This window comes from Temnothorax longispinosus, unplaced genomic scaffold (assembly GCF_030848805.1).
Source record: "Temnothorax longispinosus isolate EJ_2023e unplaced genomic scaffold, Tlon_JGU_v1 HiC_scaffold_51, whole genome shotgun sequence".
In the NCBI taxonomy this organism is placed as follows: domain Eukaryota; kingdom Metazoa; phylum Arthropoda; class Insecta; order Hymenoptera; family Formicidae; genus Temnothorax; species Temnothorax longispinosus.
The window spans coordinates 93,042-107,694 of record NW_027270352.1 but is presented as its reverse complement, the minus strand read 5'-3'; the positions used below and the strand labels follow the sequence as shown (position 1 = coordinate 107,694).

At 33.0% G+C, this 14,653-nt stretch overlaps 1 protein-coding gene across 2 annotated transcripts; it reads left to right on the top strand.

The window, feature by feature from the left end:
* The first annotated feature begins 4,701 nt into the window (after positions 1-4,701).
* On the top strand, positions 4,702-7,793 carry LOC139824673 (peroxynitrite isomerase THAP4-like). Of its 2 annotated transcripts, XR_011735218.1 has the most exons (4): positions 4,702-5,595; positions 5,814-5,974; positions 6,146-6,241; positions 6,526-7,793. XR_011735218.1 is itself a non-coding variant. In XM_071797198.1 (3 exons), the coding sequence occupies exons 1-3, from the start codon at positions 5,819-5,821 to the stop codon at positions 6,538-6,540; spliced, it is 267 nt and encodes an 88-aa protein (XP_071653299.1). In that variant the 3' UTR covers positions 6,541-7,793. The 2 variants fall into 2 exon arrangements, 1 of the variants encoding a protein (XP_071653299.1); XM_071797198.1 differs by lacking the exon at positions 4,702-5,595 and having other exon boundaries at positions 5,819-5,974.
* Positions 7,794-14,653: the final 6,860 nt, after the last annotated feature.

Genomic DNA, 14,653 nt, shown 5'->3' with positions numbered 1-14,653 from the left:
CTAAAACATTAAACAATTTCCTAATAATATAAACAAAATAAACAATAAAATCTAATTGAATCACAAATATAAAAACGCCGGAGTATAAATCGAATGAAACCATGACAAGATAAATTTTATATTTATATTGAGAGGTGATAAAATCTCTTCCGTCAGGAAGAGAATGTAAACAATTATTAACGGGGGTATTCTGATTTAAAATATCTTTAAAATAGATATTTTTCAGGAATTTTTTATAGGAAAACAAAAAAAGTGAATAACGTTAAACTTTGCATGTTCTCTTCACCTTATTTTAAAATTTTATTTTTATTTAAGTAACAAAAATGCTCTTCTTTTCTGTTATATCCTTGTCACTATAAATGACAGACGGTGTAAATAATTTTAGCTGTTCTAGGTATCTGAAACACAAAAAGCTAAAATTTTCTTTCTCTAAAATTTCTAATTCTGCAGAAGTGTGGCTATTGTCTGAACTAGAATTAAATCAATATTTCTATTTTGTGTGTGTAAAAGCGGCTTTTTTATTAAAAATATTATAACTTTTTTCAAAATTTTATTAGTATTTTATTAAAAAAAAAACTAATAAACAATGTTTATTCTAGTTCAGACGATAGCCATCACTTATTTTGAATAAGAAAGTTTTTGGTTTTTACATTTTTGATATTTAGAACAGCTAGAATCATTTACTTCATCTCTTATTTACGTCTTTTAGTGATCAAGATATAACATAAATAAGAATATTTTTCTTACTTAAAAAATAAAAATATATTCTTAAAATAAGATTAAAAGAACATGCAAAGTTTAACGTTATTCGCTTTCTTCGTTCACCTAATTAAAAATTCCTGAAAAATACCTATTTTTAAAGACCTTCCCCGGCTCCAGTCGTGCTCAACTTGTATTCATGCCTAAAAAGAAAAATTTATTTTACTAAAGTTAGGGCCAAAGCACATATGACAGTCGTAGTCGTGGACGTAAGTAACGCACAAACTTTGGCGTATCCTGATCTGTCAGGTCGAGTACTACGACCGTCGTATATCGCTACGCCATGTTATGTGCTTTGACCCTTCATTGTTTATATACAAAATATTACATATAACAACTAAAAAATAAGAAGTTAACTTCACGCGTGAGAACTCATGCGGCGTTGCCAAGTAATAACTGACGCCTCTCCTCTTCTGTCATTCCTGAACCGAGCGAAAAATTCATCAAATCGCGTACTTTACACTAGTATTTCTCGAAAACGCGTACCGCAAGGTTATTGACACTTATCGCATATTATTTCTATTTTTATGGATTATATACTAGTTTTTCAAAAACATTTAGAGAAAACTTTTTTCACAATTTATTATGTCTATATTACAATAGCTCGGAATAGGAATTCCATGTTAAAAGTTGAAACTTTGAAGCTCAATATCTCGATTTTTAATATCGTAAGAGGTACTGAAATTTATACCACGCATAAAGCACACCTAAATTAATGTATATTCACAGTTTTAAAAAAAATCTAGAGAAAATCGATTTTTCGGAGAACGTCCTTAAGATCTTTCAAACTAGAATACGCCCTTGTAATTTATTATTTGTCATTAACATATTGTTATTAATTACATACATATAAGTGTGAAGAAGCATATGGTACAAAATAATTTCAATATTCAAATGTAATAATAAAGAAATCAATTATTTACATTTTCTACTGTGTGTGCGTGTGTGTGTGATATTATTGACAAGTTTTTTTGCACGTTTACATTTTTTTTGCAGATTTATTACACGCTTAACTTTCACAAGTGTGATGTGAAATACAGACAAGATTTTTATTTATCTGTTATAAGCGTGACTTCAAATGCAAGATTACGTTTAACATTTTCAATCTGCAAACGAGTGATCAGCAATATGATCCACAACATGTAGTCTTAAAATACTACGATTTTCTCTAGAAGCACTAGCGTATAATTTATTCGCCGACATTACGAATTTCTTCTGCAACAATCACATAAAATATTGAACAGTTTTCTTGAACGATTATAACAACGTCTGCATGCTTTTGCATCATTAACCCCCCGAGGCCACACCTCTTTTTTTAATACGCCCCGGCCACACGCGTGTGAATATGAAAATCCAATTTGTATTTCTAAACATCGTGAATATTATTAATTAAACGGACATATTTTACATTTAATTATATAAATTTGTGTATTTTTATGTTGTAAATTTTTTATCACACACAAACGTCTTGCCGTTGATTATTATTGTCATTAAGCTTTTAAAAAATAATATTTATCATATTTATAAAAACAAATTGCACTTTCATACTCACACGCGCATTATATGCATTAAAGAAATTTAAAATATATTTTAAAAGTTAAGATAAGTTTCTGTCTCTATATATAAATTAACTCTTTCTTCCAAGTCTGTCAAAATTTTTTGAAAGAATAACATTTGAGACAGCATTTTCTTTAAAGAAGAATAAACATTTTTTAATAGTATTATTATTTTAGAATGAGAATGTGAACAATACCTTAACAAATTAATAATGCAAGGACATACAGACGTTGTTACAACCATTCGAGGAAACTGTTTAACATTTTATGTGTTGCTGCAGAAGAAATTCGTAATGTCGGCGGACAAATTATACGCTAGTGCTGCTAGAAAAGATCATAGTATTTTAAGGCTACATGCTGTGTAGATGATATTGCTTGTCCCTCGTTTGCAGTTTGAAAATGTTTGATTATTAAAAACGTTTGATTATTAAAATCTTGCATTCGAAATAACACTTATAACAGATAAACAAAAATCTTGTCTGTATTTGACATCACACTTGTGAAAATTAAGCGTGTAAAAAATCTGTAAAAGAAATGTAAACGTGCAAAAAAACTATTGTCAATAACATCACGCATACACACACAGAAGAAAATATAAATAATTGATTTTTTTATTATTATTACAATAATTTGAATATTGAAATTATTTTATACCATATGCTTTCTAATACTTATATGTATATAATTAATAACAATATATTAATAACAAACAATAAATTAAGGGCGTATTCTGGTTTGAAAGATCTTAAAAATAAGTATTTTTTATAAATGGGAATTTTTTATAGCGGAACTAAGAAAGCGAATATTGTTAAACTTTGCATGTTCTTATTTAACCTTATTTTAAGAATTTATTTTTATTTTTTAAGTAAGAAAAATGCTATTTTTTTCTATGTTATATCTTGCATGATCACTAGAAGGTGTAAATGACAGACGGAGTAAATGATTCTGGTTGTTCTATAGGTATCAGAAACCCAAAAACAAAAAATTTTCTTATTCAGAATAAGTGCAATGTGGTTATTGTTTGAACTAGAATAAACATTATACGTTTATTAGTTTTTTTCTTTTAATAAAATACTAACAAAATTTTAAAAAAAAGTTATAATATTTTTAATAATATAAGAGAAATAAGACCCCCCGTTTTATGTGACCGTTATACAATTAATCAATATTAAATAAGCCGTTTACGGCGGTCCGAGCTTGGATCTTAATAGCCTAATAATATTTTTTGTGTATTACACGTATATTTTTTCCAACCTTAATAAACTGCGCGCCGACATAACTTGTCAGACTTACAACACAGCTCCTGTGTTGGAGTAGTAAATTCTTTACTATTATTTAAATCGATTTAATTAGAGGGGAATGAGGAGATTTTACTACTCCAATAGGAGCTGTGTTATAAGTCTGACAAGTCGGCGCGTAGTTTATTAAGGTTGAAAAAAATATGTGAATATAGTATATAAAAAATATTATTAGGCTACTATAAAATACAAGTTCAGACCGTAAATTGTTTATTTAATATTGATTAATAATATTTTTGATAAAAAGGCTGCCTAGAATGGAAATATTGGTTTAGTTTTAGTTCAGACGATAGCCACATATACTTCTTCTGAATAAGAAAATTTTAGCTTTTTGCGTTTTAAATACCTGTAGAACAGCTAGAATTATTTACACCGTCTGTCATTTATATCTTCTAGTGACCAGAATACCTATAATATAATAGAAAGGAAAAGCATTTTTGTTACTTAAAAAATAAAAATAAAATTTTAAAATAAGGTGAAGTGAACATGCAAAGTTTAACGTTATTCACTTTCTTTGTTTCCCTATAAAAAATTCCTGCAAGTTATATATTTTAAAAATCTTTTAAATCAAAATACCCCCGTTAATAATTTTTTACATTCTCTTCCTGACGGAAGAGATTTTACCACTTCTCAATATAAATAATCTTGCCATGGTTTCATTCGATTATTCCGGCGTTTTTATATTTGTGATTCAATTAGATTATTTGTTTATTTTGTTTATATTGTTAGGTGATTGTTTAATGTTTTAGTCTGGACTAATGTTTAATGTTTTAGTATGTTAAATAAACATTAATTATTATGTTTCTTGATATTTATCTTCTTCTTTCGTAATAATCCGTTCCGAAGAAGACTAACTATAGTCGAAACATTAACCGTGTGCATTATTTGTATAATAAATTGTTTTTATTTTAATCCAATATCCCTCTTTTGGTGCTCGTGATTTGGCAAAAATAAGAGTAAAAAGAACACTATAAACTACCTTTTTTTCTTGATAGTTAATATTTTACTATTATTATGCATTTAAATATTAAATTTAAATATTATCCCAAAGTTAATGTTTTTAATATGACTTTTTTTCTAGATAAAAAAACATATTGGCCAGAACGGGAATTTCTATACATTACATTTACGAATTTTAGTTTTTATGTTTATAAATATTTATTTAATTAATTAATTTTATGTTTAATTTTAACGGTACAAAAACTACGGAAGTACATGATCATACGCGATTTTATGTTTAATAAAATTTATTTATTAATTTGCAATTTTTTTGTAAATATAATTGCAATATTTATAAATATAACAATTAAAACTCGTAAATATAAACATAAATGTAACATAGCGCATCGTCGATTTGCCAACTCGAGACTCGGCACTCGGCGAGACATGAGAGGCGATACCCGAAATGCGTGGCCTCTAACAGCTCAAGAGAGAAGGAAACAGCAGATCGTATGTCTGCCCTTCTCTCCCCGCGCGAAGCTTACCGAGTGCCGAGCGTACACTGACATGACTGACAGAGGAGGGGCTTGCGCGACCAGCACATCCCCATGGTATAAATACATGTATTTATACCATGCACATCCCCTCCATCTGAGTAGTTCGGACACGAACCATAGCACGGATACGAACCCATGTATCGTTACCCGAGATCTCTCTGATCGTTACCTAGCGTAACGCCGTAGTTGACGTCCACTTTCTCAGAGGGCAGATTAGGACAGGCGTCCCTAGAGTTCCTCTAGTAAGAGTTAGGACACCCCGGTCTGAATCCTGATTGGTTCCGCCATTAATGGGGAAGACGTTAGTGGGAGTGAGACAAAGCTATGCAAGTGGGAGTGAGACAAAGCTATAACATAAGTGTTAGTGATCCGCTATGCCCGGCTATGCTACAATTTCCAAGTACGATAGTTGAAGAACAAAATTACCTCGATCGTTCGCTATGCAAAAGTATGACTATTTCGCAAGCGAGTAAAATTCACGTTACAGTAAGTAATAAAAATAATTAAAATATAACAAAGAGTTATTTTACATCTGTTTAACTGTACATGATTATAAGCGATACTTATTAATAAAATGTATTTAGTAATTATTTATTATAATATTAAATTCACAAACTGTAATCTAAAACTTATACAAAAAACCTTAACCTAAAACTTATACTTACAAATAGTTTGGAAAAATAATTTTAAAAACTGTGTTGTAGATAAAATGCCTAGTTGTGCGGCGCAAGGTTGCTCAAATTCCTGGAAATCAGGTTACAAAATGTGTTATTTCCCATTAAAAGATACACAAAGATGTGCAATATGGATTCACAATGTGAATCGTACAAATTGGATCCCAACAAAACATTCAACATTATGTCAGGTAATAATATAAATTTGAACTTATTAATAATTGTTGTACGGCGTCATTAATGCCTGGTCTCCAAAATTGGATGCGTTTCGGACTCACTCTTTGTCTCTTTCTAAAGGGGACAATTAGAAAGAGTGAGTTTCCGATACTCTATTATTGTTACATTATTTTTATGATTTATAGGTTCATTTTGCTCCTGAAATGTGGGAAAAACATAGAGCAGATGGCAGCTTGAAATTAAAAATGAATGCCATACCTACTTTATTTGGTGATACAGAGGTAATTTTTTCATCTATGTTGGTTTAAAATTCTTAATTTTTTGTATTTCTATTTTTATTAGTTTTATAGAAATTAATAACACAGTACCTATTATAAATAATAACTTTTGCATTTATTAAAGTAATAGATTTTTTGTAGAAATAGATATAAATAATTATTATTTAACAGCAAAGATTAAGGAATATAAGAAAGAAATTAAATAAACAAAAGTAAAGTTTTTTCTGTATGGACAGAATTCAATTATATGTTCCAATCATGTTCCAATGTTAATACTTTATTTTCAGTTCCAAAAGAGCTAATAATTAACGAAATTGAAAATAAAGATCAATCAACGAAAGACTATGTGCAAGGTGAGACGGTGCATATTGGAGAAAATTCGTCCCAAAATAATGAACATGAACCAATGGAGTATGAAAATAAAGATCAATCAACGGAAGACTTTGTGCAAAGCGAGACGGTGCATATTGAAGAAAATTCGTCCCAAAATAATGAACATGAACCAATGGAGTATGAAGATGTGAATGAAATTATAAATATTGAAAGTAGCGAAGCAGAAAATGGAAAATCCGTGCAATCAAATAAAGTTTTGAATTCGTGCACTAATTGTTTACAAAAAGACAAAACAATAGAAGAAATGCGTAAACTTTTAACAAAAATTGATCGCTTACATAAACATGCAAAAGAAAAACTTCTCAATGCAAAACGCAATATAAAACGTTTACAACAACGAACAGGTTCTTCCCATATACTTGCAACAAAGATAAAGAATATGCTTAGCGATACGCAACTAAAACTGTTATCTGGCGAATTTATCAAAGTTCCAAAATGGTGCAATAATACTATACAAAAAGCACTAAAAATAAGGTTTGCATGTGGTAGCTCAGGTTATGAGGAAGTGATTCGTCATTTTCCTTTACCTTCGCTACGAACATTAAATAGGAAAATGCAAAATATACAGTTTGATAGTGGTATTTTGAATGACATTTTTGACTTTTTAAGTATTAAAGTTTCTTCCTTCAAAAATAGTTTAGATAATCATTGCATGCTAGTGCTAGATGAAATGAGCATAACACCCAGTCATGTATTAGATATATCAAAAAATACGTACTTAGGTACTGCTACTTTACAAAATTGTTCGGGTGATAAGCATATCGCTAATCATGCTTTAGTTATAATGTTAGGAGGCATTTCAAGTCGATGGAAGCAAGTTGTCGCCTATTAAGTATTATACCAGTGACTCAGTGGATGGTACAAAATTAAAACCTATTGTCTGTGATATTATAGAAAAAGCAGAAAAAATAGAATTACGCGTTCATAGTATTACTTCAGATATGGGATCCGCAAATATGGCATTATGGAAAGCGTTTGGTATAAAAATTTCACGACATTCTAGGATCATAAATTCTTGCGTACATCCTGTTGACAAAAATCGCTCTCTTTATTTTTTTCATGACGTAGCACATACATTCAAAAACTTAAAAGCAGGTTTTATAAGAAATGAATTGTTTAAAATTCCAAAGGAAATAGTAGATAAATATGGTTTACCAACAAATGAAGTAAGAGTTTCTCATTTACATAAATTATGCACAGCACAAGAAAAATTAGGTTTTGGTTTATTAATAGCTCCAAAATTGCAAAGAAAATTATTAGATCCTAATAATTATTTTCAAAAAATGAAAGTGAGCAATGCTACTAATGTATTGAACCATCGTGTAGGTTCTGCTCTACAATTTCATGCTGAAGATACAAATGATCCAACTCTTAAAACAACTGCTTGGTTTATACAGTTCATTTCTAAATGGTTTACGATTATGAGCGCAAGAACACCAAAACTAGCCTTAGGAAAACTTAATGTAGAAAAATTTGAAGAAACAATGCAATTTTTAAGAGAAGTTATTCAAGTAGTTACAGGAATGGAGGTCGGCAAATCAGGGTCATGGAAACCATTTCAAACAGGTGTTATAATTTCTACCATGTCCGTTATACAATTAACTAATTACTTACTTGATAATGAGGGCTTCGAGTTCGTTCTCACGTCGCGATTTATGCAAGATTGTTTGGAAAATGTATTTTCTATTATTCGTTCTAAAAACGTGATACCAAATGCAGTCCAGTTCAAAAATGATCTCAAATTAATTACAATTTCGCAATATATGAAGCATATTGGACACAGTAGTTATGACAATGATGACAGGGAGTTCTTTTCACAGTTTTAGAACTAATGTCAAACAAGAATCGCACGCGTCCGATTATCGACGAAAATGAACTTGTTAGCAATCAAATAGTACAAATAAATGAGACTGATATTTGTGATAATATTGTTCTTGATAATATGGCTTTAAATACTATATATTATTTAGGCGGTTATATATTGTATAAAATTAAAACTAAAGAAAAAGTATGTGATACTTGTATTAACGCTACAGGGAGTACTGACTTTATTGCGTGTTCACATAGTGAATTGACAAGAGCAAGATGTTTCAAGGAAGAAACATTATTTTTTATGAATGAACCAACATTTTCTTTTATTGTAAAGATGGAAAAGGTTTTCCAGAGTTATTACATACAAGTTTGTTCCAAATCCATAAATTTAAAAAAATTTTTTATTAATTTGTGTAATACGATTAACTTTACAATTCCAAATTGTCATAATTTAAAACAAAAAATCATTACACGTTTCATTACTTTTAGATTAAAAAAAATGTCTGTAACATTGCATGGAATGGATAAAAATTCTATGTTTGCGAGCAAAAGTGCTTATATGCATGCTGTAACATAATAAATTTGGTTTGTATTCATTAAGTTAAATACATCATGTTATATGCGTGTTTATTATGTTCTATAAAAAGTTTAATATATGGCTTGTTTTGAATAAAAAATTATAGTATGGTTTATTCGAATAAAAAACTTTAATATTATTCTATCTCTAGTTGACTTTCCTATAAATACTGTACTCCATTCGTTAATTTTTTCAGGTTTCTCCTATTGCAATGAGTTAAAAAAAATCATGCTACATTTGATTTTTATATGCATATCGTGATATTAGTTCTGTGGAGAGCATTTGCAGCAACTTCATTAAATGATGGTGATTGTGAAATGTATTATTATACTTACTATGTATTTCATGTCCAAATGTTATCTTTGTAAATAAAGACAGACTTTTATAAAATTACAAATAGATAATATAAGTGATACGTCGTAGAGCAATTTTTTAACTTTTTATATAAAAGAAACGTAATCTTTAATTTTAATATATAAATAGATAAATAGAATAGTAGAAGCCTTTCAAATCGCGCGCTATAGCTCCCTATTAATGGCGGACGGTGTCCTAACTCTTACTAGAGGAACTCTAGGCGTCCCCCGAAGCGGGATGGCCGCTCTCAGGTTTCTCTCTGGTAAAAGTGAACACAATAGACTAAAATGTAAGTTCTGTGGTAGTGAAGAATATAAAGGTGCGTTTAGATGGGAGCGTCGAGCGTCGAGTGTCAAGCGTCAAACACGCGCGCAGCACCCTTGCGCAGCTGTCTAGGTGTTGTGAATTTCGTGTGAATTCGTTGTGAATTTTTATCCCCACCATTAACTCATGTATACACCGCTTTTATTATGTTAACCTTCCAATTTGTACCAACGCTTCACTCACGACATGTCAGAGCGACAGGTACATTTTTAACACTGCTACTTACTGGTCTGTAATGCTCCGTAAGTAAGAATTTGTGATTGTAATTTTAATACTAATACATTGCGTTTTTTAACATATTGCGACTCCGATTCACGGTTTAGAAAGGACAATAATCGAATCTCTCCTTTCTACCTATGGTCTTCCAACCTAGGAGTAAACGTCGAAGATGCGATCGATTCGGAGCATTTGCATATCCTGACAGACTACCGAACATTCGTATGAATTTTATTTTATTGATTTGACTGCGCTTTTCTACTGATTGACTCATTTTATCGCAATTGACTGTAATTTATCGTCTGAAATTTTCATGTATTATTTTCATTTTTACGCTGAAGATGACACAAAAAAGTGTCGAAACGTCCGAATTTGTATTAACTAAATAATATATTTTATTATTGACTTATTTTGATTGCGCATTAATTACCGCGCGTGGCTCTGATTGCCTCTCTCACTTCCCTTTATTTATTGATTTATTCAAGAGAGCCTATATTTCGTTTATTCAATTTTTAATTTATTTTTGTGTATGCATATAATTTTTCCTTACTTAATATTTAAATTATGTACAGATCCATTTGTGAGAAATTCAATGTAGGAAAAACCACTGCGTTAAATGCTGGAAATTGGAATTTTGTTACAATTTTTCCGTTTATAATTCGATTCGACGACACGTTTGTTGATATGTAATCCGCTAACAATGCGTTCCGAAATGAACGTAAGCGCTTACGCTTCTTCTTCTTCTTCTTCTTCTTTCTGCCCCGAATGGATTTCCGGTTCCACAGGAACCGTAGTACCACGCTTTATAACAAGAAATCTGGGGGACTATCCGGAGGAATAGTCGCCCTCTTGCGTCTTTCATCAGCTACTCCTCCTCCACATGCCGATAAAGAAGAGAGCCAAGCTCCGTATCAATCAGTTATAAATCGAACTTACAATCATTCAAAAAATTAATAATCACCTTTAAGATATTCCTGTTAAGGTTGTTAAATAAATATACGACAGAAAAAGGTGCCAAAAGTTTGAGTTTGAATAGATTATTGATAAATTAATTTCTTTCTTTGCTGTATAGCTCGCATGACCAGAACAAATGATCAACGTCTTGGTAACAAGAGCCACAGGGGCACGCAGGAGAATCACATAATCCGAATTTAAACTTAGTCGCATTAGAGAAAGCGTATCCGACAATGATACGAGAAATAATACCTAGCCAACGTCTTTCGATATTAAATTTAGTTAGGTAAGAAATATCAATTCCTGTCTTATAAAAATTTTCCATATAAAAGTTGCCCGAACCAATATTGATTTTCTCCAAAAATTCCACGTCAATCATTTTATAAGTGTCCAACAAAGCAGCAGAGACATCTCTATAAGATATTTTATTATTTAAAGGTTCTCCATTAATGGATGCAATCTTAACGGCAACATCTGCTCTCTCGTTTCCACATATGCCGATATGGGCAGGGCACCATGTAAATCTAATACGCTTACTACTAATCAGAGCAAGGTTCAACTTAATTTTTAAATCCGCAATAACCGGGCAGAGTTTACAGAAATTAAAAGGTTTAGCGTTACATAACGTCATAAGGACACTCAACGAGTCCGTACAGATATTTACATAATCCCACGAGCATTCCCATGCTAATAAGTCAATTGATTTAGAGATAGCAATGGCCTCCGCCGAAAGGAGCTAGTATAATGGTTCAATTTAAACAACCTGGTAATATCCTTTGAGGGGACGTAGATAGCGCAGCCCGCCGAAGTGTCATTCTTGGATCCATCTGTGAAGATATCAACCTCCGTAGGATACTCTCTATTAAAGGATATGAGATTAGTAAAAGCGGTATTGGGATTTCCATGCTCTCTAACCAGGGACCCAGTATCAGTGTCTATTAAAGGCAAAATTGGACAAATCTGAGAGGAGTAGGAGTATTGTGGATGTGTATACCAGATGTATAAATGACTCCTGAAAGGTTGGACCACCGGCCATCTGGAGACCAAAAAAGGAATGTTCCTGGGGGCAATATTTTGTCGATTAACCAAGCTGTGAAAATTAGCAATCTTATTTATCAGTCTATTGTTACGTAACTGAATAGATCTTGCAATGAATTTATTACATTTAGAAATGACCCTTCTCAAGAAGGAACTCTGGCCCCCAAAGGCCCAACATACTCGGTTAGAAGAAGACTTCGGGATGTCTAAAGCGGTTTTTGTTGAGGTAAAACTCTTTAATCATATATGTTATTTGTATTTGGCGCTAGATGCGTTCTCATATCTCCATGTGTTTAGTTCTTTTTGGCTTTATAGTTTCCGCTACTGCTCACGCGCGCCACCGCACTCTTGTCTTGTCGTCCCGCGCTTTTGCCTGTACGCCACGCAGCTCACGTTTCTTATTGTATCGGCTGTATAATTAAAACTACTGGTATAATCATATTGACTGTTTTCTATTAAAACATCAACATGGTAGCAGAGCGTGGTTCCTTGTAATAAAGTGGAATCTGTTACTGAAGTGCTGTATTCTTTTGCCTCTGTGAACGGGACAAACGCATAAGGTTAAGGGCGCGGTTGTCTGGATCGTTCACTGGAAATAACTTAAAACAGATCAAGCATGGAGTTCCACGGAGTTGAAAAGTTACGAGGCGCAGAAAACTGGAATACCTGGAAGTTTGCTATAAGAAATCTGTTACGCGGGACCGAGGACGCATATGAGGTTTGTCTTGGCGAAATTGTAAAACCGGAACCATTAACGATTAATGCAAGTAATGAGCAACAAGTGCAGTATCGAGCGGAAGCTAAAGTTTGGGACAAGGCGGATCGTGCTGCAAGTCAGATTATCGTTAGAACGCTGGAGGCCAAAGTAATGACACTCTTGGTTAAGTGTGAAACTGCTAGAGAAATGTGGCTAAAATTACATGCGGTATTTGAGCAACAAACTAAACAAGCTGCTCACACTGTTCAGGCTGAGTTTTTCAATTTCAGTATGAATCCAACTGATGATATGGTTACGCATATTGCCAAAGAAGGATTAACCTTGCGTATGCAGCAGATGAATGTAAAACCTGACGAATCATCACTAGTGGTTAAACTGTTGGACACGCTACCGGACGAGTATGAAAGCCTTCGTCAAGCTTGGTGGGCGAGACCGGAAATTCAGCAAACGTTCGAAAACTTGGTGGGAGTTTTAACGTCTGAAGAGTCACGTCGGAAGCAACGAGCGGGAAAACAAGAGGAACTAACAGCTCTATTGGCAAACAAGGCTAAAATCCAAGGAAAGAAGGAACGTAGCAGTAAGAACCAGCATCTGAAGAAAACTGTTGAGTCTGAAGTAAGCAAAAATAAAGACAAAGTATTCAAATGTTACAACTGTGGCGGAAGAGGACATATTCGGCGAAATTGTCCGACTGTTAAACCGAAGAAGCCAGAGGGACCAAGTACAACGACTAGTAGCAACAATGAAGAAGCTTTCATCAGTGAAGTTATGAATGTTGAACTTAATAATGATTCGTGGATTGTAGATTCGGGCGCGACAGACCATGTTACACATCATGGCGAATGGTTTTCATCGTTTGAACTTTTTGAAACGCCAGTTAAAATTTACATCGGAGACAAATCTACTATGAACGCTCTTGGAAGAGGAACGATTAAGTTTGACGCGCTTGTTAATGGAAAATGGCTGCCGTGCAGAATGGAAAATGTCCTATATGTGCCGAGTGCTCGAAGAAATCTATTCTCAGTGATTTCAGCACTTGATAGAGGTATGATATTCAAGTCTTTTAAAAGTAATTGTGAATTTGTTAAAGATTCCGTCGTCAAAGCCTGCGGGATACGAGTTGGACAACTATTTAAGCTAATGATCCGTGTAAAGCAGCCGGAATCGTCTTGTGTTAATGAGGCCAATCTGTCGTCAAAGGATACTGCACAAATCTGGCACGAACGACTGGGTCACCAGAACATACGTCATGTGAAGAAAATTCTCAAGAAACATGAAATCGATTTCGTAGATGACAACTCATTTTGCAGCGCCTGCGTTGAGGGTAAACAGCATCGTAATACTTTCCAATCACGTCAACAACGTGCCAATTCACCCGGTGAGATTATTCATGCAGATCTCTGTGGTCCAATGGAATGTACGTCACTAGGCAAAGCAAGGTACTTCTTATGTTTCACATGTGATTACTCAAAATTGCGCATGGTTTATTTTCTAAAAGAAAAGTCTGAAACTGTCGAGAAAATTGCAGAGGTACTGCAGGTTGTTAAAACTCAATGTGGACATCCCATGAAAGTCTTTCAATGTGATGGTGGTCTAGAATTCGATAACAGCAAAGTCCGAAAACTGTTGGCGTCAAATGGTGTAATATTTACTGTAACCAATCCGTATACACCACAGCAAAATGGTTGTGCTGAACGAACAAATAGAACTGTTGTTGAACTTGCCAGAACAATGCTGTTATCGAGGAACTTACCAAAACATTTATGGGCTGAAGCAGTTAACACTGCTGTCTACACACTTAATCGAACAGGACCAAGCAGTATTGACGAGAAAACACCGCATGAACTGTTTACGGGGAAGACAGCGCACTTGAAGAATTTTCATGTTTTTGGTACCACCTGTTTTGTGCACGTACCAAAAGAATTGCGGAAGAAATGGGACTCAAAATCTGAACCTGGTATTTTCGTCGGATATTCGGACAATATTGGTGGTTTTCGCATCTGGCTACAGTCGAAGAATCAAGTCATTC

Coding starts and splice junctions, on each gene's coding strand:
- LOC139824673 (XM_071797198.1), top strand. CDS start 5,819: ATGCCTAGTTGTGCGGCGCAAGGTTGCTCAAATTCCTGGAAATCAGGT. Junction 5,975..6,145: donor AACATTCAACATTATGTCAG/GTAATAATATAA, acceptor TATGATTTATAG/GTTCATTTTGCTCCTGAAAT.